The 14,749-nt window shown below is 47.9% G+C and overlaps 1 protein-coding gene across 3 annotated transcripts in view; it reads left to right on the top strand.

The window, feature by feature from the left end:
- Positions 1 to 794: 794 nt before the first annotated feature.
- LOC306913479 (neuropilin-1a-like) overlaps positions 795 to 14,749 on the top strand; it is an 83,830-nt gene continuing 69,875 nt past the window's right edge. The window contains exons 1-3 of one of the 3 annotated variants that reach the window (XM_079490155.1): positions 795 to 1,305; positions 2,708 to 3,136; positions 4,585 to 4,759. In XM_079490155.1, the coding sequence (XP_079346281.1) occupies positions 3,076 to 3,136; positions 4,585 to 4,759 (236 nt within the window). In that variant the 5' untranslated portion in view covers positions 795 to 1,305; positions 2,708 to 3,075. Of the gene's footprint in view, positions 1,306 to 2,246; positions 2,295 to 2,497; positions 3,137 to 4,584; positions 4,760 to 14,749 lie in introns of those variants that run through there. The other 2 variants (XM_079490156.1, XM_079490157.1) reach the window with 2 other exon arrangements.

The following is a 14,749-nucleotide window of genomic DNA, read 5'->3' as shown; positions in this document are numbered from 1 at the left end:
CCTGTGGCGGTCATATATATAGGATCCCATTCTTCCACTTCCTGTGTATTTTTTAACTGCATGTGGTGCATGGGGTTTGATGTGTTTGAATAAAGAAAAGGTGGCATGATGTGCACGTTGCTTTTAAAATAATACATGACATAGCATATCCTATAGCTAGGCTACAGTTCATTGACAAGAATCTCAATTCTACTATTGAACTTGCTAATATGAACGCGGACTCACGGGCACCTTGGGTCGCCAGTCCCCACAATTATGATCTATCCAAGTCGAGTCGAACCACATTTGAAGCTAGGCGAAATGTCATCGATTGGGGGAGGGACTCGAGGGAGGGGGTGTAGTCCATTTAGCTAATACAGGAACATAGAGATAAAACTGTATAAGTTCGGCTATATTAGAATAACAAACGAGCTGATACAAGATGGCTTTTAGCCAAACGTAGCCTACAGAGAGAGAGAGACACACAGTGGATGTCTGCACTTAAGCCCGCTGTCTCTAATGTTAACTTTCCCATTCCTAATAAAGGCTACAGTACACACACAAATACACACTTACACGCACGCGCGCGCGCGCGCGCGCACACACACACACACACACACACACACACACACACACACACACGTACTCTCTCTCTCTCTGCTGTCAGTGAGTGAGACAGTGCGGTCCGGGCAGCAGGCAGAGCTAGGCTAGAATGTGTGTGTGCATCTCGATTGCAGAGGCAACCCCCTGGTAAAGGGGCGTGTGACTGATCGAGTCAGCGCCGCCGGAGACTCGAGTCCCGCATTTCCATCACCGGAGCAGCAGAGAGCGGTGACGCGCGGAGCGGAGAGAATTTAACCCAGGGAATGAAACTTCTACAAATCGGTCGAGGACTTTTGTTTTCCGTTTGATCCTTTCGACCTTTTGGGAGTTGACTATTTTATCAACGCCTGATTTGTTATTTTTATTTTTATATATATATATTTTTAATAAGCCACGGTCGGTTCTCTCTCACTGGCGACAATAGCGAGCGAGAGAGACGAGATAAGCGGAGAGCGGATCAGTCTGTACGCGGAGAACAAGAGCCAGTTTGGGGGCATTCGGCGGTGCGAGGAGCCGGTGCCGCCTTACCGGACTGTGCGACCAGTTGCCCCGGCGTGAGGAGGGGGATACCTGGATACTGACCTTTATAGGCGCTGGAAAAACCCCAGTAGCTATAGTGAATTTCTAACACACTATTGGATATATGAACGAACACGCATAATGTTGGAGAGCGCTTCACTCACAGCCTGGATGGCTTTGTGACTGTGAGTCGCCAAGACGCAGGTGATCATTGCAGTTTGTTGTGCGTGGGCTGAAGGGATCAATGCTGCATTTTGTGCGCACAGAAATTATGATATGTTGGTGTAGCCTTTTAAATGCATTTGACTCACTGACGTTTGCTTCTGATTTTCCGAAAGCAATATATGATGCCTTCGTTAAATAAATACCCCTAACTCTATAGCTATACTGCAACCTGGACAATATAGGCTTTATAAATTGAACGTCTTTATATTACATTGGGTTCGTTTAATATGCACTCAGGCGAATGTGATGTGTAAATTATTGACACATAATAGCCCGTGCTCCTCCTGTCCCTTTGTGCCGTGGGTGACCCACCGGGGCAGAAGGGTCTTGGTCGAACAACTATCCAATACTATGAATACACTTTTTATTGATTTCACCAAATTGTCTGAGTGGCATTTAGCCTACACTGCTGCGACGCCAGGCTTTAACAATCGGAATATCTGGGTATAGCTATTGACATAAAAGAAGACAGAAACACAGATCATGCCAGATGTTAGGCTATAACGGAGGAAAAATAACTCTATTATGAGCAGCATCTCAGGCCCTTGATTTAATTTAGGTCTACTACTTAATTCATATCTGTATGTTTCTTTGGGTGGGTCCATTCGATCAATTATTGCTCTTGAACCGAACGTGAAATAAAGGTGAAACATTTTGGTATAACATTTGAGAGCTAGGCGTTAGGTTCGGTTGGCACAAGCGCACATTTCACATGGAGTGTCAGATGAGATGTCGACCTGTGTCATTTCATTATATCAGACCCATATGGAGAGAGAGGGAGAGAGAGCCAGGTATGGGTGTCAGACAGTGTAGACGAAACGAATGAGATTATAAATATCAGAGAGAGAGAGAGAGAGAACCTACAAACGTGATAAGGAGAGAGAGAGAGGGGTGCTAGAAATACCGTAGGTGAGACTGAGCGAGGACAGCAGGCAGAGCGAGAGAGAGAAGCGAGTGCTGCTGTGAGTGTGAGTGAGTGAGTGCCCGTTCCAGTGGACGCTGCAGGCAGTGAGACCCGGCCGCTCCACTCATGAATTCAAGTCTCCCCATATAGGTTGGGTTGGATATTTGACATCAAGCCAATCAGCAAACTCCTGTGTGAGATTCCAGCTCCACAGAGCCAAGCAGCAGTGTAGGCTAGCTACAGAGTACAGACTGCACGGCCTATAGAAGCAAAGTGGTCGCAGTTTGGGGGTGTATCTCTCCTTGCCTTAAAGCCCGTGTTAAGGGCAATGCCAGTCAGTTATACTCGCCAGATGTTGGCTTGTCAGCTTTTGTAATGGGCAAAAGGGAGCAGCATTGCCGGCACATATAAAGACGAATGATCCAATCTGCGCCCATTTATTGAATAATAACCAATCTGTCTCCTTTCCATTTACAGCAAAGGATTACCTCTGGCTGCCTGGTCATCACTAAACGGAATAAGAACGGAGGCCTATTTTATTATTTATTTATATTTTTGTGGAAGGACTTCTTTGGGAGGATATGGCAACGCAACTACTGGAGAGGGGAAACAGGAGCTGAATGACAGGATACAAGCGACGACTTGAGACGCATTTTCAGACCCAATTCCAGCTGACACACTTCTGCTTTATGTTTGTTGTTTAGCCGGACGCCGAGGTTATAGTTATAGACACAAGAAGGAACAAAAGCTGCCAAACTAACAGGAAGAAGAAGGAAGAAAAAAAAACTTTGAGGATTTTTATTTCGTTTCCCCCTCGTAATTTTTATTTTTGTTACAAAACAAGGATGCATTGTGGATTAGTTTTTATCCTTTTAATGGGAATCTTCTTCGTTGCCAGAGCTAACGGTAAGAGTCAAGAGGAACAACTATAGCAAGCATATATATATATATATATATATATATATATATATATATATATATATATATATATATATATATATATATATATATACACACACACATACACACACACATTTCCATTCTGCAACCCTTATTATTGATTGATTTTTGCAATTTTTTTGCCGAGACTTCTGTTTGTGTTATGAAAGAGTTCATAACGGACTGTCTTCTGCATGTCTGTACATCCCCGTTCCTTGCGCGGATGATGGCATTCTTACAAAAGTAGTTTCGTTTCCACTATCCGTGAAACGAGCTCATTCATATAAGAAAAAGTAATCTCAATGCACTTAATTGACCAATTTATTTGAATTGGAAGTACTTTGCGTACAAGGCTAGCCCGGCAGATGGTGTGCTTTAATCAGAAAGCATGACCAGGCGCACAAATGAAGATTAATGTCATTTTGGGGGGAATCGGTAGCTTTGTTCATTAAAACAAAATCTTTAACGGGTAGTCTGAGAAACAACATTATAGACCATAGGCTAATAATAATCCGCTTGCGGTCTCAGCAAACGAAAAACTATTTAATTGACACCATTTTTCAGCTTTCATGCTTGTGCACTCTATACACCTTTGCATAATTTGGGTCATTTTCTCTTCTTTATGAGGCAGTTAACTGTCCTCCAGTGGCCAAGAAAACTTACAGTTTCTTTCCCATGCTTGTGTTTTCCCTATAGCCTATATGTTTTATATAGCCTCTATAGGCTACTGGCGAACTTGTTCTTTGTGTTTTATTTTTCTTTATAGATTAATAGGCTATTGATGCAAAGAAAAGGCTCAAATGTCTTTCCTTTTAAATGTGTTTTTCTTTTGAAATCCTTAATCCTTTATAGGCCTATAGGCTCCAAAACCTTGTGATTATTAGCCAGTGAAAATTATAGGCCGGGAGTTTTGTTGCTGTAGAATATGTAGCCTATAGCTATAGGCCTACTACTACAAAGTTAACTCCATAAACTCGGAGATATAATTAGCCTAATCATAAAAGTCCAGAGTCATGGGATTAGGACAGGACAGGCAGGCCAGACACTTGGCTATTTTACGACTTTTGGACTCACCGTCTCACCCTGCCTATATTAATCTCTCATAATATGTTCTGCTCAGTCGGCTAGCCTATTTGAGGTGACAGACAAAGAACCCGAGTTTTTAGTGCACACATGTGGAAAATTGGACGTTATCAATTTATCATGTTGTAACTTGTAATATTGGAAGATATTTTCTGTTGGACACGTGGACCTGCAGCGGGCGGTTTGTGTTGGCGCTCTGACTAAAACACAGCAGCAACACGGCACGGGTATACAGGCGAAAAAGTCATTATTTAGCCCAGAGTATAGCCTCATATGAGCCTCATCATCCATCTCCTAACTGAGGGCTTTCCCTTTCTCTCTCTTTCCCGCAGACAAATGTGGAGACAACATCAGAATCACAAACGCAAACTACCTCACGTCGCCTGGCTACCCGGTGTCATATTTCCCCTCACAGAGATGCGTGTGGGTGATAACAGCGCCTGGGCCTCACCAGCGGATCCTAATCAACTTCAACCCGCATTTTGATCTGGAGGACCGCGAGTGCAAGTGAGTAGACAGCCCTCTCTGCTCTCTCTTCTCCCCTCTGCTGTCCTCATGCGCATTGCGCGTGAAACCGCGCCATCTAGCGGCCGTGGATTTATTATTGGATTATTGGATATTGAGTCTGCTCTCTACATACGACAAAAGGAATGTCTTTCCTCAGCCATATGGTTTTGGAATGTCTTTGCTTCTCGTCTTTGTGGCATGATATCATGGGGGTTGCTGTGCTTTTGGTCGCTGTGCTGTTACAGAGCGCTCTTGCAGAAGGCATGATTAGGCCTAATGCTTCAGAAATCACTCACTATGAGGCCAGTAGTTTCCTCTCAGAGCCAGCCAGTCGGTCAGCGACCAGTGCCTATTTGACTCCTGAACTGTGTGCCGTCTCGTGCTAAGCGGTTCACTTGTCGTGGTTCGGATTGCTGGGTGACGGCGTTGAAACGCGAGACAGACAGTAATCTGATGAGCCGGTGTCACTGTGGTGCCTTGAGGCAAAACTGTACCTGGGCAGACTGCCTCTCGCTGGTGATGACAGACACACTGTGTGTGTGTGTGTGTGTGTGTGTGTGTGTGTGTGTGTGTGTGTGTGTGTGTGTGTGTGTGTGTGTGTGTGTGTGTGTGTGTGTGTGTGTGTGTGTGTGTGTATCCCTGCCTCGCTCTGTCTCCGCTGTGTGTTGACGCTCCAGGGCCATGGGGAGAATACAGTACTTTGCTGGATCCTGTTACTGTATCACCACTCCACCCAAACCTCGGCCCTACGCCCCCTTTGTGCTCCTTGAATGTCTCTGTATACATTTGCACAGATCCTTTTTAATCCCAGATTTCTATGGCACTTTTAACCTTTTCTGTTAAACCTGTCTGAGATTTATGGCTGGCTCTATGCCACACTGCCTTAGAGGGTGGATCCTCGTTGACACGTCTTCTGGCTCCAATATCACCAAGGGGACGGTTAAACTGTCTTAGGTCCAGGCCAGGGTGATAGAGAGAGAGAGAGAGAGAGAGAAAGAGAGAGAGAGAGAGAGAGAGAGAGATGAAGGGATGGAGTAACAATAGACTGCCTCTGTTAATCAAATTAGTCCAGAATTAATTTCCTGTGTCTAAACACACAGGGTTTTAAAGAATCGACTCTCTGGCCTGAGGCAAAACGAGGGTTTGGATTTTATTTTGTATGTTTGTTTTGTGTGTTTTTTCGGGTTGAAAGAAGTGGCAGGTTTGTTTTACAAAGCTGTTTTTTGTGATCCAGCGCTGTACTATCATTTGCAAATTAGTTCTGCTCTCTCATTTAGCTGCCACTGAGTTTACACAGTGGCGATTGCTTAGTTAATTGGCTGTTCATAAACGTGTTAGCGAGTGAAGTTTGTGTAATGTGAGTGTGTATGGCTGCGTGATTCCATGTCCGTCCCCCCTCTCGCTCTCTCTCTCTCTCTCTCTCCCCCTCCCTCCTTTTCCTAACCAAATGTGCTTATTATGTTTGGAGCGGAGCCAGTCTGAGCAAACGCCGATGGTGCGGTCACGGGTTACGGAGCACACGGATACAGGATATACAACTAACCTGGAGAGACGGCTGTGAAACGTAATCAAGTCGCCGCCGATTCATGTGGGCCAGCACGCACTAGAGATTGTGCTGGAAACGGGGTCATGTTGACCTCCTCGGGCCCTTTCCTTTTTTAACCCGGGCCTCCACCGCCACCACCCCTCTCCCCGGTGTAGCGTTTCATTTTTAATGTTGTAATGGAGTGGTTTTCATGGGGCTTTAGTTCCACTTCGCTATGTTTCACCTCACAAGGCTTCACATAGACTTAGGTGAAGATTGTGCTGTGAAGTGAACACCCCATCTTGGTTTTAAATATTGTCACTTAATGTAAACCCACCGAGGGGGTTGGGGTCGTTGCATTATTAAACCCTATATACTTCGCTGGACCGCGGTCCCCTATGGCTCTATACGCAGCCCCCCTCCTTTTTCTACGCCAAATCTCTTCGTAGAAGATATCGGATCTACAAGCTCACAGCGCCATCGTATTAGGAGGATGCGCTATGAACTTGCTGCTATTATTATCTGCTATTTTCACCTCCCAGAATAGGGTTCACGTGGTTTACAGCCAGCGAGACATGTCATAAGTAACTCGATTATGATGGGCGGATTAGAGTAGACCATCTACCATGGCTTAACCCATCATCAGTAGCAGCAGCATGGTGTTATTGCCACTGAGCGCCATCAGACGTTTGCGGCCCCACTCACCAAAACAGCCCCTTGCATAATGGAAACTGCTGAGGGCCGGAATGGCCTTCCTTATCTGATGGGCTAGTAGAGTAGAGTGGGTGTGGGGGTGGAGGGGGTGGCTACAATGCATGCTTCAGTGCGCCGCCATGCAATCTAATTAGTGGGCAAATGGAACACACATGCTCCGCATGTTCACCCAACATGGCCGTTATCAGCAGACCAAACAAGGAGCACTCAAAGTGGGAGCTTTGCGACAAGAAAAACAGGCCTTAAGTGAGCGAGAGCCACGGCAGGCTGCGCCCGGTGTTGTTGCACGTGCGCTCCACTCTCGGCAAGTTTGTTTGGGGAGGTGCAGGGGAGCTGTATCCTGAGAGCCGGGGGGGAGGAGCCCCACTCCATCGCAGAGAGATAAGGACTAAGTGAGCCCTACCGTTCTGAATGCCGAGCATGTTTGCCTTTCACGCACCGCCTGCAGACGTACACAGTGGAGTGGAGTGGAGTTTGCGCGGCCCAGACCGGGGCCCCCACAGCCCACACACTGTTCTCCTGGCTAATGCAGTTTGAGGTGAAGGCGCAGCCGGCGTCAAAACAAATGTTTGAAGGGAATTTGTTCCGAAAATCAATGAGCAGCTAAGCTACAGTATAAATATATATACTACATATTACTTCAGTTCACTCGCTCCCTGTGCCAACCTCTCTCTCTCTCTCTCTCTCTCTCTCTCTCTCTCTCTCTGATCTGATAAGGGCTGTCAAGCTCGTATGGCTGTGACAGTCCAGCCATCTGGAGGGGGGATATCAGATTTTTGGTGGATTTGAAACTAAACATCTGACAGACAGGTTTCACTTACGGGTGAGTCGATCTAATTGCATAAGACAGGCAGGCTGTTTCAATGGGACCGACCGTTGAGCATGCAGCTCACCGAAATTGAATGTTTTGTGTTGTGCTACTGCTAGCTTCTCTCTCTCTCTCTCTCTCTCCTCATCGCCTGCTCTCTTCCTGGAGGCTGGAGCCTTTCTGTTTCTACTTGGTATGATGTGCTCTTGACAATGCCATGAATCATTGATGGCCTCGGATTTGCTGACCAGACCAAGGGAAAAAAACTTCCCCATGCAGCACACTGAAATCCCTCACAGTCCAACCAGCCAAGGCTGCTCCACAGCTGCCTGATTTTTCTCTTCCCTTTAGTAAAAGAGAAGAGAGAGAAAAAGAGAATGTCTACTCCCCACCCCCTCACCAACTCTCTTTTCCCCCTGCCTCTCTGGCTGGACAGTCTTTACTGGACCCTTAACAGAACACAGAATTACAGTGTGACGGCCTGTGCAGTCCTGAGAAGCCGAGGGCAATGGGTGTGTGGGTGAGATGGGATGACACGGCGGCGGTGGCAGTTGGGCGGGGGCGGTTGGGGTGGCGGGCTGTAGATATTCGGGGAATGCCTTCTCAAGCAGCCCATTGTGAGTGAGAAAGTCAGGGAGAGCCCCCTGCCTGACAGCGCCTCACAAGTCAACCTCACTCTAAGGCTTGGAAAATGCACTCTTTTTCCCTTTTCTTTAATTGCACCCCTCCCACCCCCCATACACACACACACACACACACACACACACACACACACACACACACACACACACACACACACACACACACACACACACACACACACACACACACACACACACACACACAGACAATCCTCCACACTTCCCAGCCCCCTGCCACTCAAGCCACCCCCCCCTGCTGAGTTGCCCCCGAAAGAGAACTGCCTGGCCTGCTGAGAAGGCAAACATTCTCCACTGTGGTCCACGACAATACACATCCTGCCTCCCCGTGGCATTCCTGGCCAGGTCTGCAGTCCAGAGATGACTAACGATGGTATAGCTGCACAGGGGGAGCGTTTTTTAGCCATACCCGGGGTCTATATGCGGTGCGCCCCTCATACACTGGCCCCTTTTGTTATGTGGAATCCCAGTAGGATCTTTGACTCACATGCCGCTGTGACAGTAAACAATGTGAGCCACCTGTTTCTCGGGAGTGAGAGGAAAACACACTACGGGAGGTTGGTTTAAGGGGGAAAGTTACCACTTTCTTTAATTACTTTAAATACCTCACACACCACCTGAATAGCATAGGTAGCTATGGGAGGAATTTTCACTTCCAGTGGAGCTTCACACAGTTGGGGAGCAACAATTTCCCCTCGGGGATTAATAAAGTATATCTCTCTCTCAAGACACTGTAACTCTCGCCCCTCACTTATTTCACTTATTTCTCTCCATTGCTCCTCTCTCTCATGGCAAGGAACCAAACAATAACAAATGGACAACTGGACTGTGTGGTTGTCCATCAGCCGTTGTCAGAGAAGAAAATGAATAAGGCAGGAATGCAACGGGCCTTTTTATTTCCTCTCTCTCCTTGGGCAGTAGAGGGGCTTAGAGACGGGAAGGGATGTGATCTCTGGCGACCGACTAGGGGGACATGGAATGTTGGAGATACTTACAGCCTTAGTGAACATTATTTCTGTTGTTGCCGTGCACTTCCTCGCGTGTGTGGGGAGGAGGCCTCTGCTGTAGGATTTGGTAATAATAACCACTGAAATGATATGATGCACCTTGCATTTTCCAAAGCAACTGCTCCCACATGTTCATAACAATGAAAATCAAAGTACTCTCCGAATTATATTGAAACAGTGTGCCTCGGGGAGAGGGAAAACAATGAAGCTCATCAGAGGTGGCACACGGCAATCTATTTTGAATATTAGTTTGCTCTTCATCACAATTATGCAGAACTGTATTTGCTCAGTGTGGAAAAAAATGTGAATGAGGAATATCTGTTTACATAGTCGGACGATGTCCTAAGCTCCCATAAATGTAATGAGACAGGTTGACCCACTGTAAGCTCTGTAAATAGCATTTTCCAAATGAAAGTAGGCTGGCAGTATTAAAATGTTCCCCTGGGGAGTTGTTCACCTTCATTACGAGCCAGAGGGTAGAAAGGGCCAGACAGCAGACAGAGAATAGTGTCAGACACCAATTCGTGGCACATTGTTTCACTTAAAAATGAGTTTCTTTTTGGTGAGTGAGTGAAGAAGTATTAATTAGGTTTTAACCCTAATTTCTCTCTGTCGGTCCCCTGTTTGCTCTCTCTAACACAAGAGGTTAATGGTGTTCTCTATTGGCACACACCTGCGAGCGAGTATTGTCTACCTGTGTCTGTGCATGTGTGTTCGTCTGTGCGCACAGCCAGTGGACCTCCCCCTCTAATGCTGGAGTGTTCACCTTGGCTGACGTTTGGAAGGACAGTCTGATTGAAAAGCTTCCTGGTCGTGGCATCTGTCGTCCTCCCCGCTGCTCTGTCACTTCTTTGATTCATGTGCACCCCGGGCACCTCGGCCGCCAGGCAAGCCTCTCTCTCTGCCTCACAGCAGGAGGGGGAACTCCACTTTGGTTCACAGTTCTAGAGAGGATGAGGAGGAGGAGGAGGAGGAGGAGGGAAATAATGAGGTATCGCTAAGGAAGAGGAGAACCGGATGACACCAGGGGTGAGGCGGCGGGCTCTCACAGCAGTGGATTTTGGAAACCGTACAACATTTCGCCGCGTTTTGTTTTCTGTTCTTTTGTATCAGTCAGGCTCGCTCGTGTTCGCCAGGGCAGGGATCGAGTGTCGTTGCGCTGCTTCTGGCAGAGGGACGACGTGCTCATTTTCCAGTACATGTTTCCCTATATGGAAGTTTCTGTTGTAACGAAGAGGTATGATGAGCCCCTTACAGCCCGGGGAATTTCAGTTGTACGCGTCTTTTGCTGTTTTTATCCGAAACAGACACACACTCTGAAATCGTGAGCATGCATGGCGCGTGATTAGAGGGACAGTGTTTGGTAATCTCTGCTCTGGATCTGGACACACATCTATTGACTGTAAGAAAATTCATACTGGGGTTTTTCCTTCCAGCACAGATGAAAAAGCATTAAACGCTCAGGCTATAATTCAATTATGTGTTTCTGTTTCCAGAAGACATTGGCAATGAGAGCCAACTCACCCTCTCTCTGTTTGTTTCTGTCTCTCTCCCCCCCCTCTCCCTCTCTCTCTTCTCTCTCTCTCTCTGTTTGTTTCTGTCTCTCTCCCCTCCCTCTCCCTCCCTCTCTCTTCTCGCTCTGTTCCCCCTCTCTCTGCCTCATATAACATAATTAGCTACAGGTTTCGGCTGCTCGCTGTTTTTCCATGTACGAGATACCGAATTCTTTTTAGTTGTGCGTGTGCGTGCGTGCATGCGTGCACGCGCACGTGTGAAGCAACAAAGTGGGGGTTGGGCTGAATGAGAAATAATTAGGCTTTGAAGAGAATCAAGAGATGTGGGTGGCGGCTGGTGGGAGAGAAGAGCAGTAGTCGGGGGCCCATTAGTTTGAAACAGAACCTCCCGAAACATCTCACTTCTCTTCATCCCGTCCGTCCCAGAGGGGAGAGAGTGAAGAGACATATAGAGGGAGAGATCTTCCCAGTCTAATTGATGAGGGCCCATTCGAGCTGTGGGGGGCTTTAATCCAGCGTGTCCAGGCTTGTCAGACATGTTTCGTTTAGTGGCCTAACCTTGAATGGGGCTCATGATTTTGATTGATGCGTCCCCCTTCGCCATGAGGCCTGTTTGTTGCCCTAAGGCCCCGGTGCTTAGGGATCCACAAGGGGAGGGGGGGGGGGGGGGGGGGGGGGGGACTGGGGGTAGATTCGGCACCTATAGGCCCGTTCATCCAATCAAGCATGGCCCAAAGGGGGCTCTGGCTGAAGACAAGTTTGTTTGTGATAGGTAGTACCCCGTGTGGGATTGAAAGCCTCTTGTTTAACCTCTCACATCCCCAGAGGCGTTCTGGTGTGTGTGTGTGTGTGTGTGTGTGTGTGTGTGTGTGTGCACGGTTGGCCATTGGGACCGTTGACGTTTCCTCTTGGCTTGGCCTCGGCAGCAAAGCAGACAGTGATTGATGGGGCGGGGCCCTACCACTCTCTGATTGAGTTAGATGCACGCGCTCCACAAACCCGCTTGATCCCTCCTCCGCTAAATTGGCAGCGTTATTATTATGGCCTCTTTCTTTTCTTTTCTGTGCTGCGACAGTAATACGTTTTCTTTTCTCTTATAGCTTTATTTTTTCTTTTTAGTCTTGGCAGTTTGGTGCCCGTACTGCTACCCTCGACTTCAGGGTCACCCCTGGAGAGATGGGGACACGCGAGGGCCCCACACTCTCAGGCACGTCCACGCACACGCACGCACGTCTAATATTATTAGACCAGACGGCCTCCCAAGTTGGCAGCCACTGGAGTGCGGGCCAGCAAATGGAAGGGTCGGCTTGCCCTCCAAAACTTGGCAGGGGCCCGGTCGGCCATCAGCACTTTGATCGGCCCCTGTAAATGCCGCGCTTGTGGCCTCTCTGTCCGATGCTTTGGATGAGATGCACCTCTTGGCTCCGGACCATTGCAGCAACACCGGGGCCATTTGGCTTTAATTCAAAGTGCCGCGTCATTGGAAATACCAGAAGACCGTTCTGTGCGGGGCGGTGTGTGAACAAAACCGTATTGAAACGAAGGACGTGTCATTCGTCAAACGCAGATATATCCACGCTCACAGGAAATTGTCCCTGTCTGGCAATCGACCGATCGGGCAACCCAACCCATGTCAGCAAACATGCTGCCGTGCATACTGAAAATACTTTCTCATTCATGTTGTTTATCATCATCCCCTTCCTTCTTTTGAAGGACAGAAATAGCCTGGCTGTCTTTACTCTTTAGGTGATTTAGGGGTTTAAGGTCGTGTGTGTGTGTGTGTGTGTGTGTGTGTGTGTGTGTGTGTGTGTGTGTGTGTGTGTGTGTGTGTGTGTGTGTGTGTGTGTGTGTGTGTGTGTGTGTGTGTGTGTAGTGTATTGGACACCGTCCAACTGCTCTGTCATTCTCCACCACGCCCTGTTCTGTCCCAGGGGCTGTGCGGTGCGCGGACCCTTTCCACACCCTTGCCAAGTAGCTTGAAGGCCAGCCAGCTGACCGGGTCACAGAGCACTGAGACCAGACTAGACCCTGACCCTTCCGACCGGACCTGGCCTCCATGGGACTCAGGGAATAAACTGGAGAGACGGGGGAGGGGTGGGGGTCATTTAATTGAATAAATCCCAGTACAGTTATTACTCCTGTTGCCCTCAAGCCTCTCAGCCAGCATGGAGCCATATAACAGACTCAGAGAGAGAGAGAGAATGAGTGAGTGAGTGTCAGGCAATATTGACCCGTTTGCAATGAATCCTCACTAGAGCCTGACTGATGGCAGATTTAAGAGACCCGGCGATTACCGATGTTATGACAGACAGAGAAAAATGAAAAGACAAAAAGTGTAAATTCTTTAAACCTAATCGGAAAAACTTAAAGTTTCTCTTTGAGATTTGGTTTTTATTATGAACCTAAAATGTTTTAGTAAGTATATTACATTAAGCTCATATGAAAATAACATAACCCTAACCCACAAGCAAATATAAAATACACATTACACACAAACTGAACTTTATTTAATTTAAGCACTTAAACCCAATCTATTTTTCTGCCTTTGTCTATAGCACAAAAAAATATATATACATACTGTATATGTATATATAAAATAAAATAATGGCTGATACATCGGCCAAACCGCTATATCAGTCGGCTCTGAACCTTAGGCTTTACTCGTATTAGCACCCATATGCCCACTAGTGCTGCTGCTTTTTCCAATCCAGTGCCCATTCTCAGGCTTTGTCCAACTTGGCTCTTCAGTGATCGTTTTTCACTCTCTCTGTCTCTCTCTCTCTCTGTGTATCTGTCTCTCTGCCCCCCCCCCCTCTCTCTCTTTCTCTTCCTGTCTCCAGAGGAATTCTGAACGTCACCCAAAGGCTTTACCTCTAGGTGACCCCAGCCTTAAGTCCCCTTCTCCTCCCCTCTGGTCCCCAACCCCTCCTCTCCTCTCCTCTCCTCTCCTCTCCTCTCCTCTCCTCTCCTCTCCTCTCCTCTCCTCTCCTCTCCTCTCCTCTCCTCTCCTCTCCTCTCCTCTCCTCTCCAGCTAAGTGTTCAGTGAGTCCCCAGGTTCATAGAGGCAGCTCATTAGACTGTGGGGGTATACGTGCTATCCTCTTGCTGCCCTGGCTGGCAGCCATCCTGCGTATAGCTCAGGAAAGGTCACGCGGCGGTCACACAGCTAATTTTAGTCAGAGTTTCAGTAGGTCACTGGCTCAAGGTTGTGTACAATTACCTCTCTGTTTCATCAGCGGCGGCGGCATCATCACTACTGTCCTACTTGTGCTCATTAGAGAAGGCCCGTAGTAAGCCTATATATGCTCTCAGATAACCAGTAGTAATCTACGGGGGGAGGGGGGGGGATTGGGGCACGGTCTGTGCGCCCCCTGCGGATCCCTCGTCCAATCATCGGGGTTACCCCGTCGCCGAGTCGCCGGTCCGCAATTGGCTGAGAGAGATGGGGCGTCTGTGGACCCTCATTATGCGGTGGGTTGAGACGGGGCCGGGATGCTCGCCCCGCAGCGGGGGGTTTGCGGGGCACGGCAGAGTCTTATCCGTGCCACTGACTCCCACATGGCCCCTGGGGGTGTGTGTGTGTGTGGGGGGGTTGTGTTTAATGGTAGACGGCTCACGTCCGTGCCACTGCCATAACGTCCCCCCACTCCCCTAGTCCCGTTATTATTTTACCCATGACTTCTCATTGTTATAACAACGGCTTATCATGCAAGCGGTGGTGTAAACTGGAGGAGGACTCTCCATCTCTCTCTGTCTTTCTCTC

Source organism: Electrona antarctica, assembly GCF_951216825.1.
Source record: "Electrona antarctica genome assembly, chromosome: 20".
NCBI classification, from domain to species: Eukaryota; Metazoa; Chordata; class Actinopteri; order Myctophiformes; family Myctophidae; genus Electrona; species Electrona antarctica.
The sequence above is the reverse complement of the archived record's forward strand: the minus strand, read 5'-3'. Positions and strand labels throughout refer to the sequence as shown.